The sequence below is a fragment of the Phyllobates terribilis genome, unplaced genomic scaffold, assembly GCF_046119375.1.
Source record: "Phyllobates terribilis strain yellow unplaced genomic scaffold, ASM4611937v1 Scaffold_119__1_contigs__length_5224398, whole genome shotgun sequence".
Taxonomy (NCBI): Eukaryota; Metazoa; Chordata; class Amphibia; order Anura; family Dendrobatidae; genus Phyllobates; species Phyllobates terribilis.
The window spans coordinates 2,986,459-3,005,747 of record NW_027362879.1 but is presented as its reverse complement, the minus strand read 5'-3'; the positions used below and the strand labels follow the sequence as shown (position 1 = coordinate 3,005,747).

The window sequence follows — 19,289 nt, the reverse complement described above, 5'->3', positions numbered from 1 at the left end:
CATGTGCATCTCTCATCTCTCCCCTCCCCCCCATGTGCATCTCTCATCTCTCCCCTCCCCCCCATGTGCATCTCTCATCTCTCCCCTCCCCCCATGTGCATCTCTCATCTCTCCCCTCCCCCCCATGTGGATCTCTCATCTCTCCCCTCCCCCATGTGCATCTCTCATCTCTCCCCTCCCCCCATGTGGATCTCTCATCTCTCCCCTCCCCCATGTGCATCTCTCATCTCTCCCCTCCCCCCATGTGCATCTCCCATTCCCCCCACTCCTAGTTAATTGTATTTAAAAAAAAATAAAACTTGTTATACTTACCCCCATGCGATCCCTGCAGAATCCTGGCGCTCGTCCAAATCGCTGACACCAGGTTCTCCTGACTTCCGGCCATGTGACGGCGCCGTCACATGACCGGAAGTCAGGGGAATCATGAAGGTGCTGCCGCAGCAGCGCAGCGCTAAGATGTTCCGGACCCGGCGCTTAGCATGCGGCCGGGGGCCCCATGAGGAGAGAGACGCACAAGAGGGGGGCTCCGAGGGGGCTCCTACCGGCCGGGCCCCATACTGGAGTCAGGGCAGTCATGCCCTGATGGCGGCCCTACTGGAGGCTGGAGGGGCCCCCTCTCCCCGCGGACCGGCTGAAAAACCCCAACGGCCCGGTCCTGGTCCGCGGACCGGCGGTTGGGGACCTCTGATCTGGAGGATAAACAACCTCAAATTATCCGGTACACTCATAGACATGATCAACAGATTTTGGCCTTATTATCTAAGACAGTTGTTTTAGAGAACAGACTCAGGCAAACTAACATAAGAGTGGTCGGTGTCCCTGAAAAAACTCAGGGCAATAACCCTACTGAGTATTTTGAGAAATCTCTGGACTCTCTGTTTGGGACTGACCGCCCGTCTCTTTGCTGTTGAGAGGGCGCATAGAGTGCCATCCTGGCCACTGCCACCAAGGGTCTCTCCACGTCCAGTTTTAATGAAGCTGCTGCATTGTAAAGAAAGGGACACCATCCTTAAAGCTTCCCGTGATAAAGCAGGCATTTCCATCAATGGCAAAAGAATTTCATTTTCTCCAGATTACTCCATTGAAGTTTCAAAACGCAGGCCACAGTTTCTAGATGTAAAACGCCGATTGTGTACTTTGCAAACACCATACTCCATGCTTTACCCTGTGAAACTTAGGGTGGCGACTCTGTGAGAGACCTTTTTCTTTGAACATCCGAAAGATGCACTCTACTCGATTGACCTAAATGAGCAGAGGATCCGTCAAAGTCAGCAACGTTGAACTTGAATAATTTTAAGATTTATGCCATCGGTAGCCACCCGATTGACTGTTGAGGTCATATCCTTTACTATCTAACCCACCGCCCAGTGGACACACTAATCCTGTACTACATTCTACTATTGCAAGCCTCTAAGAAATGTTTACCTTTCTTATTTTAGGTTGTTTGCTTGCCTCGTACACGGCTACAGGATGGACTGGTGCCTTCCTCCCTCCAGCTTACATGGATGGATTTATGTTTATTTGTTGAGTGTGTTTGTGGGGTTTCTGTTCCTATAATAAGCCACTCGGTTCTGCAACTAACAGTAGTCATATTGATTAAGTGGAAATATTACAAAGCTGCTTTGAAAAGGGAAGCTGTGGGCGTGATACTCTACAAATCATTTTCAAATCATCCCCTAAATGATTAGATATCATGGCTGATAAAGTAAAATTCCCTTCATGGAATGTTAGAGGTCTGGGTGACTCCTTATAGAGAGCGGCGGTCATGGAACATATCCGGGACCACCTGCCTGCAGTGGTGTGTCTGCAGGAAATGCACTTTGGAACAAACAGTGTTGCAGGCATGAAATATTAATGGATTAGCCACAACTTCCATTCCACTTTTTCTACATACTCTAGAGGGGTTAGCATCCTAGTACATAGGACTATCCCTTTTGAACTGATTTATTCCAAGATAGATGGGGAAGGGAGATTTTTAGGTATTCATTGTAAAATATTTACAAAAGAAATTCTACTTATGGCAGTTTACGTTCCTCCTCTCTATAACAATGCCATTGTGAAAAACATTGCTTCACTTACGAATAAGGTACCGGGAGTTCCAGACTTAATGCATGGGAGACTTCACCAATATTGTTCATCCATATTGGGATAGATACATACACACATAATACATTGTAATGCATTGGTTTAATCTTGGGTACAGAACATATTTCTCCCTTGCTAAAGACGGTGGAATATTTGCCCAGAGTGCTATAAGACCACCCACCCTTGCTGACCACCATCTGACACTTGCCCAGGCCGCAGACATCTCTGACTGTGGGCAATGAATCCCTTCTGGCTTCAAATTATAGATATTAAACCGGTGTCGCAAAGCTCACTATGGAACGCTATGAAGACGTGTTTAAGAGGAGTCTTAATACAGGCCATTAATAGATCTAAAACTAAGACCAAACAGTTTGGAGAGTTTTTACAGGATAGAGTTAGATCTACAGAAGAGAAATTTGTATTAACTGGTACAAGGAAGGATCTGATGATTTGGGGGGAGGCGCAGGAAACGCTTCCCTGACATTTCAAGGAAAAAGCTAAAAATAAAGGTATGTTCTACCAGACACACTTCTTTGAGGAGGGTGAAAAAGCGAAGCACATAATGGCCGTGATAACAAGGGCCCAGACGGGGAGTTTTTTTAAAAAAAACAAGGAGGGCGTGGAAGTAAACCAGACTGACCAGATTTCAAATACTTTATTAGAATTATATAAAGACCTATACAAATCTAAATTGCAATTCAAAAGAGAACAAATTTCATCCTATCTGAAGGAGATTAAACTGCTGACATTTTCTGTTAAAGATCGATAATATCTGAATAGTCCTCTACAGCTGGAGGAATTACAAATGGCAGTAGCTTCTATGGCAAATAATAAGTCGCCTGGGATGGATAGGCTCCCTACTGAAATACACTGTTCAGAAAAATAAAAGGAACACAAACAACAGAATATAACTCCAAGTAAATCAAACTTCTGTGAAATCAAACTGTCCACTTAGGAAGCAACACTAATTGACAATCAATTTCACATGCTGTTGTGCAAATGGAATAGACAATAGATGGAAATTATTGCCAATTATCAAGACACTCTCAATAAAGGAGTGGTTCTGCAGGTGGGGACCACAGACCACATCTCATTCCAATGCTTTATGGCTGATTTTTGGTCACTTTTAAATGTTGGTTGTGCTTTCACACTCGTGGTAGCATGAGACGGACTCTATAACCCACAGAAGTTGCTCAGGTAGTGCAGCTCATCCAGGATGGCACATCAATGCGAGCTGTGGCAAGAAGGTTTGCTGTGTCTGTCAGTGTAGTGTCCAGAGGCTGGAGACGCTACCAGGAGACAGGCCAGTACACCAGGAGAAGTGGAGGGGGCCGTAGGAGGGCAACAACCCAGCAGCAGGACCGCTACCTCCGCCTTTGTGCAAGGAGGAACAGGAGGAGCACTACCAGAGCCCTGCAAAATGACCTCCAGCAGGCCACAAATGTGCATGTGTCTGCACAAACGGTTAGAAACCAACTCCATGAGAGTGGTATGAGGACCCGAAGTCCACAGATGGGGTTTGTGCTCACAGCCCAACGCCGTGCAGGACACTTGGCATTTGCCACAGAACACCAGGATTGGTAAAGTCGCCACTGGCACCCTGTGCTCTTCACAGAAGAAAGCAGGTTCACACTGAGCACGTGACAGACGTGACAGAGTCTGGAGACGCCGTGGAGAGTGATCTGCTGCCTGCAACATCCTTCAGCATGACCGGTTTGGCAGTGGGTCAGTAATAGTGTGGGGTGGCATTTCTTTGGAGGGCCGCACAGCTCTCCATATCCTCGCCAGAGGTAGCCTGACTGCCATTAGGTACCGAGATGAGATCCTCAGACCCATGTGAGACCATATGCTGGTACGGTTGGCCCTGGGTTCCTCCTAATGCATGACAATGCCAGACCTCATGTGGCTGGAGTGTGTCAGCAGTTCCTGCAAGATGAAGGCATTGAAGCTATGGACTGGCCCTCCCGTTCCCCAGACCTGAATCCAATTGAGCACATCTTGCACATCATGTCTCGCTCCATCCACCAACGTCACGTTGCACCACAGACTGTCCAGGAGTTGGCGGATGCTTTAGTCCAGGTCTGGGAGGAGATCGCACAGGAGACCATCCGCAACCTCATCAGGAGCATGCCCAGGCGTTGTAGGGAAGTCATACAGGCACGTGGAGGCCACACACAATACTGAGCCTCATTTTGACTTATTTTAAGGACATTACATCAAAGTTGGATCAGTCTGTAGTGTGTTTTTCCACTTTAATTTTGGGGGTGCCTCAAAATCCAGGCCTCCATTGGTTAATAAATTTGATTTCCATTGATTATTTTAGTGTGATTTTGTTGTCAACACATTCAACTTTGTACAGAACAAAGTATTCAATGAGAATATTTCATTCATTCAGATCTAGGATGTGTTATTTGAGTGTTCCCTTTATTTTTTTGAGCAGTGTATATAAGAAATTTGGAAACATGCTACTTCCTCACATACTGACTACCTTTCAGGATGCAATTAAGGAAGGAGCTTTGCCTCATTCAATGCAGAAGGCGGTGATTATAGTCATACCTAAGCCAGGTAAAGATCCTTTACTTCCCGATTCATACAAGCCAATATCTTTGCTGTCAACAGATACCAAGATCATAGCGAAGGTTCTGGCCTCTAGATTAAATATAGTAATATCTACAGTAATCCATACTGACCAGTCAGGCTTCATGCCTGCTAGATCCACAGCTGTCAATATTTGACAACTATTTCTTAACCTTCAATTGTCGGTGGATGGTGATAGGGATAGGGCTGTATGCTCACTAGATGCCCCTGAGGTGTTTGACTCTATTGAATGGGAATATCTTTCGGCAGGAATGGAAACATTTGGTATAGGGTCTGGCTTCATATCATGGGTTAAATTACTATATGGTAGGCCTGTGGCCAGAATACGAGTGACTGGACATCTCACCTCGACCTTTGGGTTAAATAGGGAGCATCCGTGCCATGTGCCCCTATCTCCCCTGCTCATTGCATTGGCCATTGAGCCCATGGTAGCGATTATTAGGGAGCATCCAGGTATAACTGGGTTCCATAGGGGGCATAAAAATGAGAAGGTTGCTCTCTATGCTGATGACAATTTGCTGTTCTTGGCTAAAGCTTCTGAGTCCCTTCCTATAGCAATGAAAACGATTGAAACATTTGGAAAAAAATCGAGTCTAGGGATAAATTGGAGCAAATCAGTTATACTTCCGTTAGATAATACAGATGAGAATGATTCCCACTACACTAACTCGGGCCTACAGGTAGTATCGGAGTTTAAGTACTTAGGCTTTAACATAACGGCTAAAATAGATGATTATGAGAAGCTGAACCTTGACCCAATATTAACAAAGTTTAGAAGTAAATTAGGGGCTTGGTCTAAGTTACTGTTGTCGGTTGTGGGCTGTGCTAATCTGATCAAAATTATTCGGATGCTCCTAATGTTGCTGTATGTTCTACACAACTCCCCAATATGGATAAATCAGAGATATTTCTTTAAAGTCAGTCAGGAGTTTAGAAGATGAATATGGGACAAACAGACTGCGAGAATTAAACTGGAAATACTGCAAAGAAACAAAACAATGGGAGGGCTTGAAGTCCCCAATCCATGGGCTTATTATGTGTCATCTCAGTTTCAGCATATTTGGGGATGGGACGACCCTGGGGGAGGGGGAGCTCAACGTTTGCTGCTGCAACATTATCTCCAATCGGACAAACTCTATGAGGCGCTGGAGGCAAATAAATTTATGACACTAGGGGGTAGAATGCCAAGAATACTACTAATTCACAAGCTTTGGGGGACGGTGAAAAAACTACAGGATACAGAAGGAGTTTCACAATTCACTTCATTATGGAACACTCTGTGGCTCCCCAATTTATACCAACTGGTGGGATTCAAATCCTGGACTTCGAGGGGTTTAAATAGATTTAATCAGGTGTTAATAGGTGATTTAATTAAGGAATTCTCACAATTGCAAAATTAATTTTGGCTATTACATTCTGAATTCTATAAATATTACAATTTCGGCACGCATATGAGATGGAGGGCATTCATTTAGATTGGAGGGGTTCCTCAAAATATAATAAAACAGAGAATAGCTAATTTACATAGCTCTCAGGGACTGATCTCAATAATTTATAACATTGTCCTGGAAAAGATATTGACAAATCATCCTATACGTTCAGTGGAAAAATGGGAGAGTGTGATGCGCCCTATAGAAGAAAACCATTGGTTAGATATATTGGAAAGAGCCCCACAATTATCTTTAAGCGAATCCCACAGACTGTCTCATATATATGTGATACACCAGGTATATAGGACGCCTCAATTCTTATATAATTCTTGTCCTAGGTGCAAAATTCACTCTGCAGACATGTTATTTCATATAATGTGGAATTGTCCTAACCTAATGTCCTTTTGGAAAGGAGTTGTAGCAATCATCAACAGGGTTTATTCAATTAATGTAGAACTTTCACCATTAGTATGTATACTACGATATGTTGAAGATCTGACTATTGATGAGCACGACAAAATAGCGGTGGCACGTATGTTATACAACCCCTGGCAAAAATTATGGAATCACCGGGCTTATTCAGTTGTTTAATGTTGATGAAAAAAAGCAGATCACAGACATGGCACAAAACTAAAGTAATTTCAAATGGCAACTTTAGGGCTTTAAGAAACACTAAAAGAAATCAAGATTAAAAATGTGGTGCTCAGTAAGGGTAATTTTTTTCAGACCAAGCAGAGGGAAAATATTATGGAATCACTCAATTCTGAGGAAAAAATTATGGAATCATGAAAAACAAACACACAAAAGAACACTCCAATACATCACTAGTATTTTGTTGCACCACCTCTGGTTTAATAACCGCTTGCACTCTCTGAGGCATGGACTTAATGAGTGACAAACAGTACTCTTCATTAATCTGGCTCCAACTTTCTCTGATTGCTGTTGCCAGATCAGCTTTGCAGGTTGGAGCCTTGTCATGGACCATTTTCTTCAACTTCCACCAAAGATTTTCAATTGGATTGAGATTCAGACTATTTGCAGGCCATGACATTGACCTTATGTGTCTTCTTTCAAGTAATGTTTTCACAGTTTTTGCTCTATGGCAGGATGCATTATCATCTTGAAAAATGATGTAATCATCCCCAAACATCCTTTCAATTGATGGGATAAGAAAACTGTCCAAAATATCAATGTAAACTTGGGCATTTATTGATGATGTAAATGCTTTTACCTGACATGCAGCCCCATATCATCAATGACTGTGGAAATTTGCATGTTCTCTTCATGCAGTCATATTTATAAATCTCATTGGAAAGGCACCAAACAAAAGTTCCAGCATCATCACCTTGCCCAATGCAGATTCGCGATTCATCACTGAATATGACTTTCATCCAGTCATCCACAGTCCACGATTGCTTTTCCTTAGCCCATTGTAGCCTTGTTTTTTTTCTGTTTAGGTGTTAATGATGGCTTATGTTTAGCTTTTCTGTATGTAAATCCCATTTCCTTTAGGCCGTTTCTTACAGTTCGGTCACAGACATTGTCTCCAGTCTCCTCCCATTCGTTCCTCATTTGTTTTGTTGTGCATTTCTTGTTTTGAACACATATTGCTTTAAGTTTCCCGTCTTGATGCTTTGATATCTTCCTTGGTCTACCAGTATGTTTGCCTTTAACAATCTTCCCATGTTGTTTGTATTTGGTCCAGATTTTAGACACAGCTGACTGTGAACAACCAACATCTTTTGCAACATTGCATGATGATTTACCTTCTTTTAAGAGTTTGATAATCCTCTCCTTTGTTTCAATGGACATCTCTCGTGTTGGAGCCATGATTCATGTCAGTCCACTTGGTGCAACCGCTCTCCAAGGTGTGATTACAGCTTTTAAGATGCAGACTAACGAGCAGATCTAATTTGATGCAGGTGTTAGTTTTGGAAATGAAAATTTACAGGGTGATTCCATAATTATTTCCTCAGAATTGAGTGATTCCATAATTTTTTCCCTCTGCTTAGTCTGAAAAAAATTACCCTTACTGAGTACCACATTTTTAATCTTGACTTTTTTTTAGTGTTTCTTAAAGCCCTAAAGTTGCCATTTGAAAAGACTCATGGCTGTACTAGCTCAAAAGGGGGCTTCTACTCAATACTAAGCAAAGGGTCTTTAGACTTGTGACCATGTGATATTTCAGTTTTTCTTTTTTAATAAATTTGCAAAAATTTCTACATTTCTGGGTTTTTTTTCAGTCAAGATGGGGTGCAGAGTGTACTTTAATGAGAAAAAAATGAACTTTTTAGAATTTACCAAATGGCTGCAATGAAACAAAGAGTGGAAAATTGAAAGGGGTCTGAATACTTTCCATACCCACTGTATATTAAATACACAACAAAATAATTTTCATTTTAATTTTCTCTCATCAAAGCCCAGCCGAAATGTGCGTTGGGAGCTGAAATGAAAGTACACCTCGTACACATGCGGCTCCGCTCCGTACACCTCGTACACGTGCGGCTCCGCTCCATACACCTTGTACACGCGCGGCTCTGCTCCATACACCTTGTACACGCGCTACTCTGCTCCGTACACCTTGTACACGCGCGGCTCTGCTCCGTACACCTTGTACACATGCGGCTCCACTCCGTACACCTCGTACACGCGCGGCTCCACTCCGTACACACGCGGCTCCGCTCCGCTCCGTACACCTCGTACACAGACGGCTCTGCTACATCCACACTGTAAACCCCTCCTGACCCCACACATAAACTTCAGCTCATCCAGCACCATGACAACCAGCACAGCAGAGTCCTGCATCCACTGAGGCCCCTGATCATGTGACCCCTGACTCCTCCCCTCCTGTGACCTCATCACAGCTCCTGTGCGCACAGAGCAGCCATATATGTGGTGGCGGCTCTGCAGGTGGAGGTATGTGGAGATTCCCCATTACTGGGCGCAGGGGGCATTAACCCCTTCAGCACGGAGACTCTTTTGGGGTCTCTGTGTAGTGTGAACAGTGAGGTAACAGCTGTGGACAGAATTCGGCTTAGCTGGTTCCCGTCCATGTTAGATCCATTCAGACGACTGCAGGATGAAGGACAGAAGCCCAGAGAAGTCCTCACACAGCGCCATTATTCATCTCCTAGTTCCGTCCAACACAATAATTGCTGCTGTTACACAGTCAATAAACATGCGGGGATTGCCCGCCATACACAGTAATCCGGTAGCCATGTTGGATACTGGCATTACTGTGATTGGCCGGTCGTATTGGGTCTTACAGCAGTGTTCCCCAACTCCAGTCCTCAAAGCCCACCAACAGGTCATGTTTTCAGGATTTCACAGGTGGTAATTACATCACCTGAGCAATACTAAGGAAGTCCTGAAAACATGACCTGTTGGTGGGCCTTGAGGACTGGAGTTGGGGAACACTGTCTTATAGAACCTCTTCTAACACCGACCATTGCACATCAGAACTTTTATCTCCGAGAAATGTCTGGCCACGGTGGTCTCTCCAAACTTCTGCTCTTTTTCAATTTTTTTTTGCAGCTGCCACAGTGGATTTCATCCTAGAATCATAGAGCCGAATAGAGGACGATGTTCCTTCAGTCTGATTGTAATTGATCGTGATGTTTGTCCAACGTCCACTTTACCACAAGAGCACTTTAACTAGTAAATCACCAGAACTGTAGCAGGTAAAAAAAAACACCAATATCCACAGGTGTCCCTTCTAATTGGTGTGAAAACTATCACCTTTAATAATCCTCCAACAGTTCTGGCATAACAAACACAGAAAAGTGCATGAAGGAGATGTCATAGTGAGCAATTCAACTTGTGTTCCATCCATACAAGACTAGAGAATACAACAACTACACGTTCTATCTCCTGATGGTCCTGATGGTCCATGGTCTTCAGTAATTGTATTATTACACAGGATTTTTATGATGTTACATTGGCTCATCGTCTTCCTATTCAGGTCTCTACAATATCGGATCATCTCAGTGGAGATCTTCTATATAACAGAATTTTTCTGAATCACCCATCAAGGATGGATATGGAAAGAGACAAGATGGCGGAGAGGATATTACACCTCACCCTAGAGATCCTCTTCCAGCTTACTGGAGAGGTGAGAGATTCTGATGACCTCACATTGCATCATTCTTATCTATGGGAATAACTGATGGACAGAACTGGAGAGGTGAGGACTCTGGAAATGTCTGGAGTGAGATTAATGTGTCTCTCCATAACCAGGATTACACAGTAGTGAAGAAGACCTCTAGTGAGCGCTGTCAGGACTCTGTGTCTGAGGGATGGGGCAGACCCTTGCGCCCAATGACAGGGCCTCCACCTCACCCTCTGATACATGAAGACATCAATGACCAGAAGATCCTAGAACTCACCTACAAGATGATTGAGCTGCTGACTGGAGAGGTGACACTGGTGGGAATTCTGGGACATTATACAGTAACGCTATGAAGGGATCGGGGGGATGACTGTATCATTGTATGTGTCAGGTTTCTATAAGGTGTCAGGATGTCACCGTCTATTTCTCCATGGAGGAGTGGGAGTATTTAGAAGGAGACAAGGATCTGTACAAGGACATCATGATGGAGGTTCCCCAGCCCCTCACATCACCAGGTAATAGACAGGACTAAATACACACGGCCTATAATTATCTGTATGTAAAGAATGATTTCAGTCCCTGTATGTGTTTCCTCCAGCTCTATCCAGCAAGAGGACAACACCAGAGAGATGTCCCTGTCCTCTTCTTCCACAGGACTGTAAACAAGAAGATCCCAATGTTCCTCAGGATCATCAGGTAGATGGAGGGAAGGTGTCATGAGATCTCCCCTATGATGTGTAGACGGCTGTGAAGGTCTTGTGCTCAGTCTTGTTTTATCCACCAGTATTATATGTTTTATACTTGTGTAATGAGAACGGTGGAGATGGTAGGATTAGAGCTGATCATAGATGTGACTTCTCCATCATCTGTCTGTGACTTTTACAATATTTGTTTCAGGGTGAAGATCTGACCCATATTCATACTACAGAGACATATGTGAGGGGTGATGAATGGTGTAAAGAGGAGATTCCGACATATGACTACCCAGGTGAGTAGTAACCACTGAATGCAGAGAAGTCACAGATTCTTCTCAGTAACCGGCTGTGGCTGCTTTATCGGTGGTGTAGTCTGGCTGTATCACAATCGTGTGATCACCATTTTGCCTCCAGACCACAACATTCTCCTCCATCCAAAACTGTTCAAATAACTGGGCATTGAAAGACCTTTTCTGTAGAACTTACAACCTGGAGGATCCACCTCCCCCCGGGATTAGAAGATGCTGACCGTTACCTGCCCAGGTTTGTGAACTACAAAGCCAAATGACAGCGTACGTAGAATGTGCTGACAAGTTAAAAAATCACTTGAAGAAAAACATTATGATGGGCCTGTAAGAGAAAGTGGAGGGTAATGATGCTGTTGGCTTCCTAGATCCCTGATATCTTATTGGATGAATCTACCTTCTCTCCCTTCTGTGCTGCTGAATGTGCTCATATGGTCCCTACAAGACCAGGTCCAGTCTTTATGACCAAACTTAACTTTTATGATTTGTTATTGTCTATAGTCACAGTTTTTGACTACAGTATTTTGTTCCCAAAATACTCAGATTTATCCCCTTCCCACAGCCAGTTTTGCGTTTCTAATCAGGCCTCATTTTTCGAATCTGATGTGTGTCACTTTTTGTGATGATAACTTTGGAATTCTTCACAAAGGATAATTGGAAACAAATGGACCTTGCAAATTATTTTCCAACTTCTCTTGAATCTGACAATCCCCTATATACGGTTGTACACTACTGTCTGGGCACATGGCAGGTTAAGAAAGGAAGGAGCGACATTTAGCTATATGAATGCAGATCTTGCTGGAATAGTTTGCAGACACCATGTATTGGGGGCACTATTCATGGCCACCTGGCAGCTCAAAAGATGGCCCCCACAAACAGGCTTGGCGCTATCTACTCCATTTCTTAGTGTTATCTTACGCCCTATTCTTAGTGGCTGGACAGAGCCTGCATCGCCCAGAACTTCTGGTTCTGACTTCTCCACCATTACCAGTGACGCCTGCAGAATGTATAAGGCGTCTGGTGACAGAAGCAGACTTCACGGGAGCAGTTCCCAGAGAAGATGGGACCCACCATTTGCAGAATCCCTAATATGACAAAATGGCAGAAAACCAGAACAGTAGAAATCCCCATAAAGGGACTCCATTTTGGAAACTATAACCCTCAGTGAATTAATCTATAGGAGTAGTGACTATTTTGACTCCACATGCACTTTCCGGAAATTAGCACGTAGTGGATGTTGGAGAATGAATCTTGTTCATTTGCCATTTTATTACCCAACTCATAGTGTCCAGATTGTGCTCCAGGAGACACACACCGTAAATTAAGTGGGTTCTTCTCACTATAGTAATGCCAAATACATGGACGCTAAATGTGGTTTTGGCGCATTGCAAGGCTCAGAACGAGGGGGAGATCTGACTTTGGGAGAGCAGATATTGCTGGATTGGTTTATGGAAGCCATGTTGCTTTTCAAGAGCCTTTGAGTCACTAATAATGTGGAAACCTCTGTTTTTCCACTGACAGATGATGGACCTGAGTGGGGACTTGTTTTTTATGAGATGAGTAGAAGTTTTTATTGGTATTATTTTAGCTTACATAACATTGGTGGCTTTTTATTCCATATTTGGGAAGCAGAATGAACATATAGTTGAACCATGCTTTACTGGTTCATTATATGAGGTTTTCTATTAAACTGTGATCTGTCAGTGTCTTAGTGAATAATTCCATATTTTTGCATAACTTGCTGTTTTTACAGACAGTTTAAGTAGAAATGTCATAATGTATAAAATTCAACGATATTTTCTTCTAAAATAATAATTGGTTTTCTTCTTGGCAGATGACTGCACCAGGAGATCAAATGGACAGCTGACATCTTCAATTTTTAAATCAGATGATTTTAAGATCCCACAATATACAATTGAAGTGAATGCCATTACTCCAGATATCCCATCATACCTTCACAGCAAACATTTGTCATCTGATCCTTTGAAACAGGTCCTGTCTTCTGATTCATTACCGACTACTAAGGAAAATCAAAGTCACAAAATAAGCATTAAAAAACGAACTGATCATAAAGCAAATGAGTCATTTTCAAGTTCAGAATATGGAAATAGTTTTCCCTTCGAAAAGTCCTTTCTTAAACTTGAACAATTTCACACAGCAGAGAATAGATTTTTTTGTTCCAAGTGTGAGAAATGTTATAACCAGAAATCAGATCTTGTAAGACACCAGAGAAGTCACACAGGGGAGAAGCCATTTTTATGTTCAGAATGTGGGAAATGTTTTAACCATAAATCGAGTCTTAATTGCCACCAGAGGACCCACTCAGGGGAAAAGCCCTTTTCCTGTTCAGAATGTGGGAAATGTTTTAATAGTAAAATGATTCTTGATAGACACAAGAGAACTCACACAGGGGAAAAGCCCTTTTCCTGTTCAGAATGTGGGAAATGTTTTAATCGTAAAATAATTCTTGATAGTCACAAGAGAACCCACACAGGAGAGAAGCCATTTTCCTGTTCAAAATGTGGGAAATGTTTTACGAGGAAATCAGGTTTGATTAAGCACCAGAGAACCCACACAGGGGAGAAGCCTTTTTCCTGTTCAGAATGTGGGAAATGGTTTAACCAAAAATCAAATCTTAATTGCCACCAGAGAACCCACACAGGGGAGAAGCCTTTTTCATGTTCAGAATGTGGAAAATGTTTTAACCATAAATCAAATTTTGTTAAGCACCAGAGAACCCACACCGGAGAGAAGCCTGTTTCATGCTCAGAATGTGGGAAATGTTTTAACAATAACTCAGATTTTGTTAATCACCAGAGAACTCACACAGGGGAGAAGCCTTTTTCCTGTTCAGAATGTGGGAAATGTTTTAACGATAAATCAGATTTTATTAAGCACCAAAGAACTCACACAGGGGAGAAGCCTTTTTCCTGTTCAGAATGTGGGAAATGTTTTGTGAAGAAATCATCACTTCTTAGTCACCAAAGTATTCACACAGACGAGAAGCCATTTTCATGTTCTTAAAGTGGGAAATGGTTTACACGGAAATCAACGCTTAATAAACATCGGAGAAGTCACACAGGGGAGAAGGCTTTTTCATGATCAGAATGTTGGATATGTTTTAACATAAAAATGTATCTTTTTAAAGGGGTTGCCCACTACTGGGACAACCACTTGTCATTCCTCATGTTTGACCTTGTTAACATAAAAACATTCATACTCGCCTTCCTTGCCAGCTCCGTTGCTGCAGTGTCAGTACTCGTGTTCCCGGGGTTCGTGAGGTTGTTACATCACACGAGCCCTGCGCCCAATCAGCGCCAGCTTCACTGTCCCCACCTTGGACGTATTGAACATTAACAGGAAGCCAGGGGTTTGACTGCTCTCCGATACCCTCTTAATGTTCGATTTGTCCGAAGTTGGGGACAGTGATGTCATCTTTTACTTTTTAAAAATTACAAAAAGTAAAATGGGCCCATGCAAAAGTTTGGGCACTGTGCATGGTTGCTACCTAGTAGCCAGCCAAGAGTCTTTCAATTCTTGTTTGAGGGATTTTCATCCATTTTTCCTTGGAAAATTCTTCCAGTTCTGTGAGATTACTGGGTTGTCTTGCATGCACTGCGATTGTGAGGTCTAGCCACATATGTTCAATGGTGTTCATATCAGTGCAGTTGTTAAACCTTTATCTTGCGCCTTTTGAGGGGTAGTCTATTGTGGATTTTGAGTTCTATTTTAACCTCATCGTTCCACAGGACTTGTTTCCAAAATGCATCAGGCTTGTTTTATATGTTCTTTTGCATACTTCTGATGCTGAATTTTATGGTGAGGATGCAGGACAGGTTTTCTTCTGATGAATCTTCCATGAAGGTGATATTTGTGCATGGGTCTCTGAACAGTAGAACAATGAACCACAACTCCTGAGCCTGCTAAATCTTTCTGAAGGTCTTTTGCAGTCAAGCAGGGGTTCTGATTTGCCTCTCTAGCAATACTACTAGTAGTTCTTACTGTAATGTTGCTTGGTCTTCCAGACTTTATCTTGACCTCCACTGTTCCTGTTAACTGTCATTTCTTAACTGAGGAAAGGGCAACTTGAAAACACTATGCTATCTTCTTAAAGCCTCCTGCTTTGTGCGCCTCCACCATTTTCATTTTTGGTGTACTAGGCAGGTGCTTAGAAGTACCCATGGCTGCTGTTTTTTAGCACAAGGTTAGAAAAGGCTGGGTTTTTGTAAAGCTGCAAAATTTGCGTCTCCTGGCCTTTCCTAATGACGATAGTGAACAAGCTATAACCCTGACAGTCTAATTAAGGTCTGAAACCTTGGTCAAAGTTATCTGAGCACATAAATTTTCAAGGGTGCCCAAACTTTTGCATCAACCCATTTTCATTTTTGTAATTGCTAAATTGAAAAAAAAATGGACTATATACAGTATATATATTTTTGCCTAAAACACAAAGGAAATGTGTCATCTTTAACTTTAGCCCTTTAAGAGATTAGAATAACAGTCATTTTGACCAGGGGTGCACAAACGTTTGCATGCCACTGTATAGAAGTTTTTATATGGTAGATTATATTTAATTGTACATGAAGAGAAGGAGGTTGATTTCTCCTTTTCATACAAATCTCCAATTGATTTAATACCCAAAAGTTACCAATTTTTAAGTTCAAGATCTGGATTGCATTGCTCTAAAGTTTCTATAGGCGCTTTTATAGAGCGCAGTTAGCATAGAACTTATTTTGTTAGTCAGTACACCCCATACCTCTAATGCTGCATCTACCTTCAGTGATATACAGATTTTGTTTGTTGAGGTTCAAGATGTTGTATGAATAAAAGGAAGATGGGATATTGAATGTTCCTACTAAGTGTCTTTCAATGGTTAAGTAATATAAGGGATTTCATATAGCATGCACAAACAGTTATCTTCACATGAGTATGATCAGCTCACCCACCAAAGGACCCGACACGTGTTTCACCACAGCTTCGTCTGTGGTGAAACACGTGTCGGGTCCCTTGGTAAGTGACCTGATCATACCCATGTGAAGATAACTTTGTGCATGCTAAAAAGAAAAGAGATGCGCTGCAAACCACTCATAAAATACTAAAAGAGTGATTCCTACCTGTCGTAGAGAAAATGGTAGTCCAAATGAAGATATACCCGTGCAGCTTCCAGGGGTCCTTTGAAGAAGTCACAACTGCAACTAGAGGTGATGGACAAGGGACGGAGTCTGTAGAACAAGCCGTGAGTGTTCCAGAAAATGGGTTCAAACGGCGTATTAACGCCGGAGATAGAGGGCTGCAAAGACTCTCAGAGACTCGGGCTTTCAGGTACATGCAGCCGTTGCACTAGGTGGATACAGGAATTTTAAAAATTGTCTGTGTCTGACCGTGAACGGAGCATACAGCTCCTGGGCGGGGGAGGAAGGAAAAGACAATACAGACATTACAGCAGGGGATCGCAGAGGATTCATTTTGTGAGGTAAAATGTTTAAAAGCAGTCAGTGAAATGTTTTACCTCACAAAATGAATCCTCTGCGATCCCCTGCTGTAATGTCTGTATAGTCTTTTCCTTACTCCCCCGCCCGGGAGATGTGGTATGCTCCGTTCACGGTCAGACAATTTTTAAAATGAACTTTTGTTTGTGGGAAAACCCCTTTAAGACATCGTTAATCACTATGGACCACTAATTGGTTTGTGCAAAAGGGGTTTTCTCTGCCTAAATACGTTTTTATCTTTTACTACTGAAGAAAAGTTATTTTTGAGCATTAATAGACTTGCACATTGACCTGTACTTTATGGTTACCTACACTTGTTGGCTCCATGCGCACTTGTACTTATATTTACTTTGGCTCGCTCACCCACCCATTATTGCTTTTTGTTGTTTGTCCCTTTCTGTGCCTGGATTTCTTTGAATTGTATTGTATTATGATTTTCTTTTAACTTTATCTAATAAAATCCATGTTTTGATTACAGACATTGTTGCACCTTTGTTCCTGGCACATTCCCTTTTTTCTTTTTGGTTATATGCTTGCTTTGTGCCTATGGGAACCCCGAACTCAATTATTATATTCGGGTTAGATGAGACCTATCCGATTTAGTCTATTCAATGGTATCGCCATCATATGTGTACTTTTATTGTTTTTATTTTCATAATATTTATTTATGAGTACAGTATATTTTTATTTTTTGGGCATTATTTTTCTTCATTTTTTTTCTTCACTTTTTGACACTTTTTTTTTACTTGTTCACTATGTCCCACTATGGGACTTTCACTTTTGGCAGCCTGATTGCTTATATAGCATATAGATGCAGCAGCATCTCTGCTATATACAGTAAAGCCTGTTAGTGCTGCATGCAGAAGTTACTTTGGTCACGCACTGCGCATGACCAAGGTAACTTCTTGTCTTCTGGTGACCTGGATGTTGTCATGACAACACCGGATCACTATGACAACATCCGGGACCCAGCAGAGACGGCGCAGGACGTGGGAGAGGAGGTAAGTAATGGTGCTTGCTCCCGGAATGCTGCGATTGACTTTGATTGCAGCATTTCGGGGGTTAACGTGACAGCAGTAATATTTGACCGCTCCTGGCACATAGCACCGGGTGTCAGCTGTGACAATCAGCTGACATACGGCGGCGATCGCCCCGCAGCGCTTGAGCGCGGGCGCGATCGCATTATGCGTATTAGTACGTAGCTGGTCCATAAGTCCCAGGGCGCAGCTACGTACTATTACTGACGTCGTTGGAAAGGGGTTAAAGAACAGTAACTGCCAGTTGGATCATTATCAGGGTGCGTTCACACAGTGTGATTTGTTGCAGAAACTATCTGCAGCAAAGTCCTCACCAGTAGACCTGCACTAAGTCGTTCAGATCTTGCTGACAATTGTTCTGTCTTCAGCAGTACCTGTTAAAAACAACGACAAAAACATCCATGATATTCGCTTATACAACCAAGGTGTTAGGTCCTGCCAGTGATTCTCCGTGTATTCCGGCCTTCCATGTGCCCCGTGCAGCCTGATTAATTGCAGAGATCATATGGGACGAAACATTTTGTACAGTTTTATTGTAAAGTGACATAAGTTTCTTTTGGCTGAGGGTCTGACTGGTGGTACCCCCACTGCTCCATAGGACAGGCTCTGGAAGAGGTCATGCTACATATTTTACAGAGGGGTAAAAATACTCCTCTTAGCAATTTTGATGAGTATGTTTAGCCAACATGATTTGCAGTAACCCAAATCTATAGTACATGGAAAGGTATACATAATACTAAGATCTCACTATTGAGGGAAACTGTATCGTATAAACAAAGCTTACAAATGGTCGTCATTAAATATTTCAAACTGCAACCCATCCTTTTCATGTGTCAGGGAGGGTTGCAGACTTAAGAAACAGCTCAAGAAATGCAACAATTGTCAGAGGAGCAGTGTGGGGTAATTGTTGAACAACCATACGTCACTCAGCCACTGGGCAGGGCTGTGACATGAGAACAAATATAACCTCCCTGCTGACTGAGCACAACAGGGTTTTTTTCTCTCCAGACTCAGTTCTACATGCTCAGTCCGTCGCCATTCCCTGTTGTAACGCCATCAGGCAGACAGACCAGAACGGGTATACAGTTAAGCATAGAGGAGGATGAAGCAGAAGAAAAACCCCTGTTGTGCTCAGTCAGCGGGGGGATTTATTTTTTCTCATGTCACAGCCCTGCTCTTTGGCTGCATTAGGTTTGTTTGTTCATGACGCTGATTCTCTGAAAGTTGAGACATTTTTCAAGCTGTGTTTCTTCATTCTGCAGCCCATCCTGACACGTGACTCGGACAGACTGCACTCTGAAATATGTGACAAAGGCCATCTTTATCACATTGCTGGAGAACCCCTGGAGAACAGGTTTATTGTTTTGGCATATTTGAATGCTGTATCACCCCATGCATTAAAAAGAGAACAAAGAACTAGTTTGAAGGCTGCTATTAGATATCACCTAATCCTTAACCCCGTCATGACATTTGACGTACCTATACATCGTGGTCGGATGGGGTTCCCGACTGATGTTGTATAGGTACGACATGGCTATCATG

General features: G+C 42.7%; 1 protein-coding gene across 1 annotated transcript in view; it reads left to right on the top strand.

Annotated features, from left to right (window-relative positions):
• The window catches only part of LOC141201598 (uncharacterized), a 30,235-nt gene extending 14,073 nt beyond the window's left edge, over positions 1-16,162 (top strand). Inside the window, exon 7 of the mRNA XM_073663601.1 lies at positions 13,701-16,162. Within this exon, the coding sequence (XP_073519702.1) occupies positions 13,701-14,245 (545 nt within the window). The 3' untranslated portion in view covers positions 14,246-16,162. The remainder of the gene's footprint in view (positions 1-13,700) is intronic.
• The last annotated feature ends 3,127 nt before the right edge of the window (positions 16,163-19,289 follow it).